The sequence below is a fragment of the Cupressus sempervirens genome, chromosome 6 (genome assembly GCF_028749045.1).
Source record: "Cupressus sempervirens isolate cs-2001-9-10 chromosome 6, ASM2874904v1, whole genome shotgun sequence".
In the NCBI taxonomy this organism is placed as follows: domain Eukaryota; kingdom Viridiplantae; phylum Streptophyta; class Pinopsida; order Cupressales; family Cupressaceae; genus Cupressus; species Cupressus sempervirens.
The window spans coordinates 417,811,102-417,825,320 of NC_143123.1; the positions used below are offsets into that span (position 1 = coordinate 417,811,102).

A 14,219-nucleotide genomic window follows, 5' to 3' on the forward strand; every position below is an offset into this window, starting at 1 on the left:
TGACCTCTAGAATGCAATGCAAAAGGAATTTCATCATTTCAGTCAACTGGGTCAAAGTTATAACAAGTCAAACAGGGCCATCCAGAATTTTGCACAATTTGCAAATGCATGACATCAATAAATGACCAACTTTAAGAGATTCAAAACCTAGTCAAATGGATTCAAAATGACTCGTAATCTAAAACATAGGCTCTCTAGTATGGAAACTAAATACTCCCAAAGCGGCGAGTCATAAAACGTTACTGGGTGCGAGATATTCACATGCAAACACAGCCTCCTGTCGCTCTTTGACACAGGTGAAAATGCAGAATTGTAAATTGCTCAAAACAAGACTTCACAGAATAGCTCGGAACATCAAAATAACTTCATGAAACAAGTGGATATGCTGAATGGAAGGTGTTAGAAGCATTAAACACCTCTTAGGCCTCACAAGAATAGCCGGGTACATATGCATCAATAAGCGTTTGTAGGGCTTAATTTTCTCAATGGTACTCAAAATCGGGGCTTCAATTTTGAGTCCCAACAGTATGACTTACACCTATTTAAGCATGTTGTGTTTTCATTTCATTAAACTTCACTCCTCACTTACATCTTTTAAAGTTCATTGTTTGCATATGCAATCCACTCCATAAAACCCATTTTTGGCTATTTTAGACATTTTGAGCTTGACCTGTTTGTTCATTCACTGTCCTCAATCATTTCATCCATTCTCCCTATCCATACATTACCTAAAATCCATGTTTTTACATCACAAGCTTTCCATAGAGCCCTCACATGACAATGTTCATACACTATGGAACTTTCATGTGACAATTGCACAAGCACACCATTCGGCAATGTCAAGAGAAGTTACACTAGCAAATGGGAAAGAGATTGCTGCTAGATTGAATGACATTCTCAAGTCACTCAATCATTAACTCGAGTTGCTAGATAGAGATCTCGATGCTTGGAATAACAAGATGGAGATTTATTTGGACATCTTGTATGAGTATGAAGTTATCACGTTTGTTGAAACATACCATGATTGCACACATGTGATGACCAACAAAGAGCAAGTTTTACAAGGACTTGTAAAAGATGCAAAAGTAGCACTAACCAAGAAAACACAATCAAAGAGGCATTCAAAGGGCTATCATGCAGATATTTTCACAAAGTTCACAGAGGCCATCCAGTTATAGCTTGAAGTGGATGACTTCAACATCAACATACTAGATACAAAGCAAGTTGGAAGTATTCATTGAAGAATCTACAAAATCAAATGGAGATTTGTAACAAAGAAATATCTGGAGCAGCAAGCATACTCAAGAATGTTAAAACGATCCCGCAACATGTCGGTGAGCCAGATGTTACACTTGTACGCGAGTCCTTGCGGAAGTTTGGAGAGTTGGGTGATACCATGTGACTACTTCGAATCAGATTTTCATATGCTTTAAGTAGAATAGCAATAAGAAAGCTACATGTAAAGAGCATCTATGTTATAAGTACAAGATAACATGCACATATACAACCAGCCCATGTAGTTAAGTTGCAATCGCATTAGGCATGCAACTTTGAATAAAGTCAAAGTATTTAGTTAGAGATCAGTCAAGGCGGTTGAGGTTGTTCCACTTTTTCCTACACCTTCCTCTCTCCTATTTTCCCATATAAAGGAGAGAGCTCATTGTAGATAATCATCTTTTGGAAAGGTGAGAAAATTCTGCCAATTTGTATTGTGCACTCTAAGACTTTGTGATTCAAGTTGTTATGAAATGGCATTTTCTAGATATTGATTGTGTGTTTTGGAGCTTTGATCAAGAGGGATTTGAATTTAATCGTGCAAACTTTGAGCTACCTATTGCATTCAGAGCCAATTTGAACTTTTGAAGACTTTGTGCTGCAGGAGGACAAATTATAATAGATAGTAGTGGCTGCAATTACTTAGAGCTGAAGTCTTTGGGCTTCAGTTGTAAGTGTTTTTATTAAATTTGAGAGTATTCAGTAAGAGACTTTGTGCCTTGCTGTTTATTCTGCTTGAATCCTTTTTCGAGACAAATGTAGGAGACTTTGGGTTCCTAATTTTGTTTCACAAAATATAAAAAGTAAATTGCCGCCCCTGGTGTTGTTCTTACATCGATTCTAGGGTCACCAGTAAAATCATAGCAATAAGGCACTTTTTGTTAAGTTGGAAAGTTATAGGTGTATGCAAATCATTCTTGAAAAAAGAGGAATTGATCAAGAGAACCATCTTTTTTGTAATTTCAATTAAGTTCCTATTGAAGCCACCTACGGTAAGAAGGGAGGCTCCCCTATTGTTGAGAGGAGAGAGAAATCTCATAAAATATTGCCTAAAGCCACAATTTTGTAAGTCATAGTCAGTGACGTCCAAAATTTTTGGCCAACACAAAGTCATACAAGAAATTTTCGTAATAACTATCTATCTTTGCATGTAAATAGGAAACCAACAGAACGAGCTTTTAGAAAATTCAGTAGTGTTGATCTCCTTAAGTTTACTTTCATTATTCTTAGCTATACATTGATTTACATCAAAATCAAGATAAAATTAATGCTTTAGATAATTCTTGTGTATTATGGTCATCAAGAGAAAGTCAATTGTTGAGATAAATTTCATCTCTTATACATTCATGTGGCAAAAAAAAATGAATATAGCTAAATTCTTATCATTGCATTTGTTGCATGTTAAAATAAGAATAGAACAATGATACTTAACCTTTGCACGCAAATCTGAATCGAGAAGAATGTTGCTTGTTTTGACATCCCGATGAGCATAAATTGGTTTTGTGTGTTCATGAATATATTCAAGGCCTCTTGCTGCATCAAGGGCTATTTGCACCCTTTCAATCCAAGAAAGTGGCTTACGACCTGCAGAAAATTGCACAGAAAGTTATATGATATGATCCACAATTATCTTAGGGCACAAACTATGTAAGATGTACTGCAATAGTTATACAACTGTATAGAAAGAAGTTCAAACAACAAAGATAAATTATAAAACCTTTTTATCCAAGACTTTGCAAGATTAATTAATATTTAGAGAATTTTGAATAAAAACATGTGAATAAACCTTACCTTTGCTTGATGGATCATGTAAGCATTCACTTAGGGCACCATTTTCAGCATATTCATAGACAAGAAATAAATGTTCACCTCCAGCAGAATAACCTATGAGCTCAACCTACAAAAATAATATTAAGATTTTAAAATGGATGCATGTACCAAGAATGAGTATGAGCAGTCTTAAATTTAAAAGCATTAAAAGCACATATAGTATAAAGGAGGTCAGTAGCAGAAACAATTCTGTAAAACAGATTGAAGATGCATTTTGTTTTTTTTTGAAATAATTGGCATAATCTGAAAGGCAATGATAAGGAAAATGATGTGTTCATAATAAAATCTTAATTATGTATTGTGAAAATTTAAGCCCTTAAAACCAGTTTTTTATATCTTTTGTAATCTAAAAATCAATATATAACCTAAGTTGCCGGTATGGGTACGGGCACGGATACGGATACGCGGGTACGGTACGTGGGTACGACAATTTTTTTTGGAAGGGGTTTGGGTACGTCTGGGTACGTTTAGACCAAAAAGTATATAAAAAATCATAAATATATATGTATAGATGTTTACGGCCTGAAAAGTAGAATATTAGCCATTATGTTATCTACAAAAGCCAACAAGTTAAAAAAAACATATTAACATTAAACAATACAATATTAAGTAATAAATTAGAAAAATATATAATAATTAAATATTATAACATCTATACATTAAAAAACTTGCAATTTAATTTTTAAATGTTTAAGAAACTTTAACAACTTAATATATTATATAGAATTTACTATTATAAATATATTTAGTATTTTAAAGGTTAATAGTTAATACTATTAACATTCTAAATAAATTTAATATTATTTTAACGTTTAATACTATTATCATATTTTAATGTTTAATACTATTCTAAATAAATATATATAATATTTTAAAGTTTAATACTATTTTTAAGTTTAACCATTATCCTAGATCATTCTTAATATTTCGGTAACATCTTCTTTTCCTAATGATTGTAAATGTTTGAAAGTTAAATATTTAAAATAAATTTTAAAAATTCTTAAATCGTCCTAAAAATCCCCCGTACCTGAAGCAATTTAAAACTTTAATAGTCTAAGAAATTGAAAAAAAATCATTCGTAGCTGCGTTACACAGGTTGGTCCATCGTTGCAGCTACCGTTTCCAGAATTTAGACAAGGCGAACGTCTGCACTTGGATTCAGTTAGAATTTACTAATATAAACGCAGGTTGACCAGAAGACGACCGTCTGCAGTGGATTCGAACAGCTAACATCTGCAGGAATTTCTGTCTGTGTTTGGGAAGGTTTCTGTTTGCAGCAGATAGAAAGGAAAGACGTGGAGCTTTAGTTGTGAGATTTCAAATGTAAAAAAGGGGTTTTAAAAAACACGTCACCCTCAACTTCGTCACAAAACAAAAAAAAACGAAGTCAGATCGCCATGTCAGGTTAAAAAGTTTCGGATAGAGGTTGCAAAAGTCATGTACGTTTCAGACTTGGAAAACTCGAACCCTATCGGATTCCACAGCGATTTTTCAACGTATCCGATTCTGATACGTATCATACCAGCATTTTAAGGAAATTTCTGAAGTACCAGTAACTTAGTTAATATAACAAACTAGGTGTGTAGATTCCTTATAGGTTTATTCGGAGTATGGAGGACTCTCTGGGGTGAAATAGACAATAAGAAGATAACAACTCAATGAAACCTGGTTATGATAAGCTTATCACCCTTGTAACTGAAATCATAACATCTTTTACATGAGAGAGAATATCCAGATCTGAAGTTTAGTAGAAAGTCAAAGTCTTTGTTTGGATTGCCTATCCTTGTAAAAGTTTCACTTAAGAGGACCCAAAAGGAAAGGTTTCAAAGCTCCTAGAAATTGCCACTGTGTTTTCGAGATGACAAAAAGATCAATCTGCTTCTCCATTGTGCCATAGTTAACAAGATTAAAAAATGCCATGTTTCTTAAATATAACATATAGTGAACCTTAATTCAAATCCTTAATCAAAAGGAGTTTATAATTGTTATTTTAACATAGAGATTCTGAGATGTATTTAGGACCAACATTAGACACGGTCACTAGTAAGCTTTTCCTAGAGAGAAACAATATAATTTCTGACAACTGCAGAGCCAATACCAATTATGGGCTGATCTTATGAGGATTAGCACATAACTGCTTTCAAGACATAAATACTCATATTGCAATGGTATAACAGAATCTTTAATAGCAAGCATTAAAATAAATATTAGCGTGTTGATGGCCTCTTTCCAACAAATCTGAATAGACAAATAAACTTTAACGCATTCAAACTGTGTTATACCTCATTGCTCCAGGACCTGGGCAGGTTCTGTCTCCGGCTATAGGAACTACATCAAGAAATCTAGTTTACATGTTGCATAGCGAATAAGTACACTAGAACATTCCTCAGGATACTAATTATATAAATCAATCAAATTTTATACACAATTTCATCATTTATATATCATATTATCATCTATTAAACAAAGATATTACTGAGCTTGAAATTAATCTTAATATTTTGCTCATAATTAGTCTGAGTGATACAGAGTATCAAGGTACAGGATTAAAGAAATTCCCAATGTTTAAATGTAGAAGTCTGATAAAAGATCATAGGGAGTCAAAGTATGGACTCATTGGTCCCCCTAGCTTATCGCTTTTCTTGTTTCCAAGAAGATAGGTGCAATTGATTCTCCATCAAAGTAGCTCGCTCCTTGAGGTCCCAGCGTGTTTTCATCCCTAGGTGTAGGCTGGGTGGAATCAAATTGAAACCATTGTCCCAATTAAGTCTCTACCACCTGGAGTCTTCTACCTAGACACTATACTCCTCAGTCCCCCTCGAATCATAAACTAGCTGCCAAAGTAAAGGTTGCTAATGGATAGGTGGTAGCCAACTGGTTTCTTGGTCCCTAGCTAGTTTCATATGCCTTCTAACTCTCCTAATGGAAGCATGGTAGTTGTACAAGGAATGTGTCTCATTTCTCTTCAATTCATCAGTAAGTTTTGTGATGTACCTGACGAAAAATAAATATAATTAATTATTTTGTGTAACGGGCAAATTGTTTTAATCTAACTCGGACCCAAATTTAATTTTTGTCATAGTAGTTTGTGTTGCCGTCGGCTAATCTTTGTACACCCTCGGAAAGCTTTTCCCAATGGGTATTTAAGCACGGCTTGTAGTAGTCGATAGGTATGCTTTTGGAATTTGATCTCTCTGTATTGCAGATTCCTGTTGGAGTTCAGCATTGTTCGCAATTTCGGAAGTAAAAGACCTTCCCTATTTGGCTTGCACGGTTTCGGTGGGAATCAACCCTCACCCTATTCCGTCAGTGTTCATCTAATTTGTATCCAGCAATTGGAGTGCTCTCATTATTTGCAAATACTTATCAATTTGCGAATGTTCATCCAAATTGGTACGGGCATTGCATGGTGTTTACATTATTATTTGCCATTAATCAAATAATATCGGTTGATGTTTATGGTGTATGGCTCACTTCCCCTCCTCTACCTACAAATCACACTGTTAAGAACTCAACTATTTGTGCCTCACCTCCTAACGTACGGCCATTGCAATCCCCAACAACTTGCATTCACCTTTCAAATCCGTATGGACACCCACTACAACGTACGACTTCATACTCTGCCATTCCGTACGGACCCCCCCCCCCCCCTCACTTTCCTGCCGTACAGCCTTTGTTCCTACCGTACGGACATTGGTCTCAACATACGGTCAGTCACCGTACAGGTATCTTACCGTACAGACTTTGGCACACTGTACGGGTATCATACCCAGTCACCGTACACTGCATTGTCCAGACCCACCATACGGACATTGTTTCCTGTTGTAAGGTTACCTTCAGTGCTTCCAGTTTGCTCGCCTCCTTCGCACATTGCTAATTCGATCATAGATTTGAAGTGATTAGTATCCAGCCAGCACATTTTAGACCGTACGGCCTCAGTTCAAGAATTGGTGCATTGATTAAAAGGGGTTATAGCAAGTACGGTACATTTCAGTGGTATCAGAGCAATCAATCCTGCCAACTTGTGATTGGTGGATGCGAGTTTATAGCCGAAAGAGAAGAAGGACACATTATGTTGATCGAATGGCTCAAGAACAGGAACGGAAACGGGAACCGACAGGTGCCGAACTCATTGCACTTCTGAGGGATCTTGCGCGGAACCAGGCACAGATCACTGATACTCAGCGGCTTATGGAAGAAACTCTCAAAAAGTTGGCAGAAAACAAAATTTCTGGAGAACCGAATGGACATAGCGCAGATTCGGTGGCAGGCAGATCACACCCTCACACTGCACACTCTCGACCATCCATGTCGACTTTCCCACCACGGATTGAGACACATCACGGAGAGAGACTTCCAACCTTCGAGGAAATATGGGAGGATTGGCAGAATGCAAATGTTGAAGAAGACATCTCCTATAAGGACTATGCAGATCTAAGAATGAGATACGCAGGAGGTGGAAACAGAGGAGGATTTTTTAACGATGACCTAAGGAGAAAATTGAGTAAGGTGAACCTGTCTCCATTTGACGGTTCAAGCTCCATTTCAGCGCAGGCATGGGTAATGAAAGCCAACACCTACTTCCAGCTAAATCTTATGCCCGAAGAAGAAGCGATCAAATTCGCCGCGTTACACTTGGAGGGCGTTGCGCACGAATGGTGGCACCATGGCACTATTACTCTTGGGCATGATCAAATAAAGACTTATGCTGAGTTCACGGAGAGACTAATTGAACGATTTGATGGAAAAGACCCCAAGCTCAATTTCAAAGATCTGGCACAGCTGAGGCAAACGGGATCAGTAGATCAATTCATCGCGGAGTTTCAGAGACTTTCTGTGTTGGTGACAGACATCTCTGAACAAAGGCAGGTCGTTCTCTTTATGGATGGACTGGCAAAACCACTGAAAGGTTGGGTGAAAGGATTCAACCTGTCAACCTTGACAGAAACGATCAGTAAGGCACGAAGCATGGCGTCGTTGTCAGCATCATCCTCATCCTCTCGGATTCATTCACATCTGAAACCGCTGACATTCCCGAGGGACAAACCTCCGCCCAAGAAGCCATCACTGGATGAAGCATCCCAACAAGAACTTTGAAGAAAGAAGTTATGTTTTAATTGTAAGGGGCCCCGGGAACCTGGCCACCGATGCCTCGGGAAAGGGAAAATTCATTACATCGAAGTGATGTCTGATGAAGAAGATGAGCAGGATCGAGAGGAAACGCCAGTGGAAGACATCCAACCTAGCAGTGTCATTAACATGGCCAACTTCAACCATACGGAGAGGATTGCTGCTTTAATAAAATGCGGAGGATCCATTGCCTTGGCTGGCAATCCAAGGTGCACATTTTTCCGTGTGCGAGGTACCCTTCAGGGACAAAGGGTCACAGTGATGCTGGATAGTGGAGCTACATTGAATTTCATAAATTCATCTTTAGTGCAGCGAAGAAATCTTCCAACGGAAGCACACGTGGGCTTTTAGGTCAAAGTTGCCGGAGGGACTTTCCTGCCCTGCACGCACCTAGTTCCTCAGCTGAGCATCACGATGGCAAATCACACAGTGACAGAGGTCTTTTTCATAGTGGATCTGGCTGACATGGAGGTCATCCTCAGTATATAGTGGATGGAGACGCTTGATGAATACACTCAGAGTTTCAAGCGAATGGACTTCACTTTCGTGGCTGACAGGAAGAAGGTGGTCCTTCGAGGGATGGCAAATGAAGGACCGAAGGAAGTGTCTACGCATCGGATGGAGGCAATCCTACGGCACGATGATGTTGCGTGGGCTACGCAATGTTTCATCTCGACGAAACTTATTAAGGGGCATCGAACACCTCCACAGGATAAAGAGCTTTAGGATGTTTTAAGTAGGCATGAAAGGGTTTTCATGGATATTCCTCCTAGCAAACCTCTGCATCGAGGATTTGAACATACAATAGAGTTAGAACCAGGAGCGAAACCTATTATAACCACACCATACCACCACCCGAAAAAGTTCAAAGATGAGATCAAACGGACGATCCAGGAGTTGCTTGATAAGGGATGGATCCGTCCCAGTTCTAGCCCATTCGCATCATCAGTGGTGTTGGTCAAGAAGAAGGACGGAACATTGCGTATGTGTGTGGACTATCGTGCACTGAACAAGAGGACAATAAAGAACAAGTACCCCATTCCAAGGATAGATGAACTGCTGGATGAACTACATGGTGCAGTCTATTTCTCAAAAATAGATCTCCGTTTCGAATAGCATCAAATCCGAATGAGGGAAGAGGATGTGGAGAAAATGGCCTTCCGTTGCCATTACGGACACTATGAGTTCTTGGTCATGCCGTTCAATCTGACCAATGCACCTGCTACATTCCAGTCATGCATGAACCGCATCTTTAACAAGCAATTGCGTAAGTATTTGTTGGTATTCTTTGATGATCTTCTCATTTATAGCAGGACGTGGGAGGAGCACTTGAAACATTTGAACGAGGTTCTAAGTATCATGGAAGAACAGTCCCTGTTCGCCAAACAATCCAAATGTGAGTTCGGAATGACGGAGATATTGTACTTGGCGCATGTTGTCAGTCAATATGGGGTTCAAGTGTATCAGGAGAAGATCCAGGCTATCCTCGATTGGCCTCCCCCAAAATCACTCTCGGATCTGCGAGGGTTTTTCGGATTGTGCAACTACTACAGAAGATTTGTCAAAGGTTTTTCTCAACTCAATGCGCCTTTAACGGACTTGACGAAGAAAGGAGCTTTCTAGTGGAACGAAGAAGCACAACTCACATTTGATAGGTTAAAAGAGGCCATGAGCACTTGTCTGGTGTTGGCATTGCCCGACTTCACCCGACCATTCATTTTGGAATGCGACGCGTCAGGGGAAGGCATTGGAGCAGTCTTGATGCAAGATAGACACCCCATCGCCTATGAGAGCAGGAAGCTTACCCCAGTCGAGCACCTGTATTCCATCTATGATAAGGAAATGTTGGCCATTGTTCACGCACTGACCAAGTTTCGGCAGTACCTGGTTGGTGCCAAGTTTGTTGTCCGTACAAATCACAACAGTCTGAAATATTTCCTGGAGCAACGGGATTTGAACGAACAACAACAAAAATGGGTAAGCAAGGTTCAATCTTTTGATTTTGATATTGAATATGTAAAGGGGAAAAACAATGTTGTTGCAGATGCCTTGTCCCGAAGACCCACCATCTGCTCACTAGAGCAGATCTCAACCGACTGGAAGGCACAATTGCTGGTGCAATATTCCAAGAATACTTTCGCTTGTGAGATAATGGATAGTCACACCCACGATGATCGCTATAAGGTGGTGAATGATATCATTTATTATAAGGATCGGATCTACCTAGTGCCTGAATCAAAGTTGGAGAAAAAGATCCTAAAGCACGTGCACAACTCCCCTCTAGCTGGACATCCCAGCTTCCTAAAAACTTACAGAAGTATGCGGGAGAGGTTCTCATGGAAGGGATTGAAAGGGGATGTATTGCAGCATGTCAGAGCATGTATTGTTTGCCAACAGAACAAATCCGAACACACTCTTCCTGCTGGACTGCTACAACCTCTGTCGATTCCCGAACATAAGTGGGAAAGTATATCAATGGATTTCATAATAGGTCTTCCCAAGGTGAACGGAAGGGATTGCATCTTTGTGGTAGTTGACCGATTGACAAAGTACGCTCACTTCTTCGCCATCCCTTCGGACCTTCAGGCTGCACAGATCGTTAATCTGTTTTTCAAAGAAGTCTTCTGCCTACACGGGTTACCCCGAAACATCGTCAGCGACCGGGATAGACGCTTCATCAGTATCTTCTAGACAGAACTGTTTCGGATGGCAGGAACTGAACTATCACCAAGCACAAGTTACCACCCACAGACAGATGGCCAAACTGAAATTGTGAACAAATGGCTCGAAGGTTATCTACGGAACTACTTCTCGGCACAACAACGCGCGTGGGTGAAATGGATCCACCTCGGAGAATACTGCTACAATACCACTTATCACATGTCGATCGGAATGATGTCGTTCAAGGATCTGTACGGGCACGAACCACTCTCCTTCCTCGATACAGTGTTGAGCGACAGTCGCACTCCAAAGGCGAAGGATTGGCTTCAAGAAGGACAGGACATTCTGAAGAGTTTGAAAGAAAACCTGCAGCAGGCACAAAACCGACAAATATATGTCGACAGACATCGATTAGAGGAGTTTTGAAGTGGGGATTTGGTCTATCTCCAACTATAGCCTTATCGACAGTCCTCACTGAAGGGAATAGGGAAGGAGAAACTAAAGCCCTGGTTTTATGGTCCCTACCGCGTGATCCGCCGCATTGGTGAGGTAGCGTACGAATTGGAGCTTCCTGAAGGTAGTCGCATTCATAATGTCTTCCACGTTTCTTGTCTGAAGAAGGCTATCGGGCAAAACATCTCCGTCACTACAGATCTTCCACCACTCAATGAGGAGGGGAAACTCATCTTGGAACCTGTTGAGATTCTCGAAGTGCGCAAAAAGGCCTTGCGTAACCGAACTGTGAGAGAATATTTGGTACGTTGGCGACATCTACCACTAGACAATGCAACGTGGGAGGGCGAACACATCCTACAGCATCTGACACTGCATTTGCTTGAGGACAAGCAAATTTCGGGGCGGGAGAACTGTGATGTCCCTAACAAAATAAATATAATTAATTATTTTGTGTAACGGACCGATTGTTTTAATTTAACTTGGACCCAAATTTAATTTTTGTCATAGTAGTTTGTGTCGCCATCGACTAATCTTTGTACACCCTCAAAAAGCTTTTCCCGATGGGTATTTAAGCACGGCTCGTAGTAGTCGATAGGTATGCTTTTGGAATTTGATCTCTCTGTACTACGGATTCCTGTTGGAGTTCGACATTGTTCGCAATTTCGGAAGTGAAAGACCTTCCCTATTTGGCTTGCACGGTTTCGATGGGAATCAACCCTCACCCTATTCCATCGGTGTTCATCTAATTTGTATCCAGCAATTGGAGTGCTCTCATTATTTGCAAATACTTATCAATCTGTGAATGTTCATCCAAATTGGTACAGGCATTGCATGGTGTTTACATTATTATTTGCCATTAATTAAATAATATCAGTTGATGTTTATGGTGTACGGCTCACTTCCCCTCCTCTACCTACAAATCACACTGTTAACAACTCAAGTGTTTGTGCCTCACCTCCTAACGTACGGCCATTGCAATCCCCAACAACTCGCATTCACCTTTCAAATCCATATGGACACCCACAACAACGAACGACTTCATACTCTGCCATTCCATACGGACCCCCCTCACTTTCCTGCCATACGGCCTTTGTTCCTACCGTACGGACATTGGTCTCAACGTACGGTCAATCACCGTACAGGTATCTTACCGTATGGACTTTGGCACACTGTGCGGGTATCATACCCAGTCACCGTACACTGCATTGTCCAGACCCACCGTACGGACATTATTTCCTGCTATAAGGTTACCTTCAGTGCTTCCAGTTTGCTCGCCTCCTTCGCACATTGCTAATTCGATCGTAGATTTGAAGTGATTAGTATCCAACTAGCACATTTTAGACCATACGGCCTTAGTTCAGGAATTGGTGCATTGATTAAAAGGGGTTATAGCAGGTACGGTACATTTCAAGTTCCTACCAACTCTCTGCAACAAGTCCCATTACATCTCTACTAGTGGTCTTTGCAAACTTGTTGAATATGACATGATAGCCACACCTCACCCTTATTACTTGTTGTTGAACATCAAGCATGCTAATTAGAATTAAATTTATAATGCTCTAGCATTGGAGCCTTAAATTCAACCCTTAAAAGGCAATGCAACTAACTTTTCCATCTCTGTAGCTACTCATTTGTTTTCATGTTTTCCTAATTCTTTATGTAAGAGCAAAATTTTTTGATCTGAAAATCGCCAATGTATAACAAAGGGCTCCACTCATATTGAACAGAAAGGTTGTGCAGCTAATACTCACAGAGTGAGACTTGGAAATGAAAAATAGATGAGCTATAGATGCTAAAATTTGTCTAGTAGTCACCAAGGAGAAAGGCGGGTCAAAATACAGTTGCATGAATTGAAAAATTAATAGCTGCTCTCTTAGAAAATGGTGTACACCCTAGCAAGTGGTTTGCAATTGACAATTATGTTAACAATGTGGTCTACCTTACCTTTCAATCTAGCAATCTCTCGGTCCTTATCTTGCAGCTCTTCATACTTCTTCTACAATATTTTGCTTTCCTTTGACCATTTATTTTCCTATAGCTATAACAATTGAGCCCTATTCCAAAGTTTTAGGGAAATGGCATGCCAAGAGGGCATAGGATAATCATGGGGAATATTAGTAACATGGGGAGTTTGTCTATGCTTCTTGGATCAATGTTTCCATGGGATTCCTTTCCAGCCATCTCTGCCAGTGTCTCTAGATTATTATTATGTTGCTTTCTTAAACCTTGGACCTCTATATCTGGCATATCCACCTCTTAACCTATTTCTCATTGTTGGAAAATTTCAACTAATGCTTCTTCTTCCGACCAATCTTGTATAGGCCTGCCAAAGAAATCCATGTCATCACATAAACAATTTGAATTGCCACAAAATCTCAAAACAATCTACCCCTTTTATTGAAAGCATTTTGATTTACATTCGAGCACAAAGTCTTAGAGTACAAATACAAACTAGTAGAATCTTCTTGCCTTGCCAAAAGATGTAGAAAGAAGGGGACAACCCTTAACCACGTTGACTTATTCCCTAAGAAACTTCTAACTAACTTTGACTTATTCAAAGATGCATGCCTAATGCAGCTGCAATTTGATTACATGTTACAACTTTGCACATGATGCTATCACATGCAATTACATCTTGTTTTTCCATTACACGTAATATGTTAATGAAAATTTACAAATACAAAATGAAAATATTCTAAGTGCTTGACAAGACACAACTTCTATTACATCATCCTTTTTGGTCTTCATACTACCAAATGAATGTTTTATGAATGATGCGCTCAAGTTTACTGGAACCATCTTGAATCAGAATATGAATATGCATCCTTCATTGTTTCTTTGAGTGTCTGTTGGCCATTTTTCTCTTG

At 39.5% G+C, this 14,219-nt stretch overlaps 1 protein-coding gene across 4 annotated transcripts in view; it reads right to left on the reverse strand.

The window, feature by feature from the left end:
• LOC149552836 (lysM domain receptor-like kinase 3) overlaps positions 1-14,219 on the reverse strand; it is a 132,537-nt gene that overhangs the window by 42,251 nt on the left and 76,067 nt on the right. For all 4 annotated transcript variants that reach the window (XM_089788375.1, XM_089788374.1, XM_089788378.1 and 1 more), the window contains 2 exons: positions 3,067-3,172; positions 2,708-2,859 (listed from right to left, as the gene is read on the reverse strand). In XM_089788375.1, coding sequence (XP_089644501.1) covers positions 2,708-2,859; positions 3,067-3,172 — 258 coding nt within the window. The remainder of the gene's footprint in view (positions 1-2,707; positions 2,860-3,066; positions 3,173-14,219) is intronic.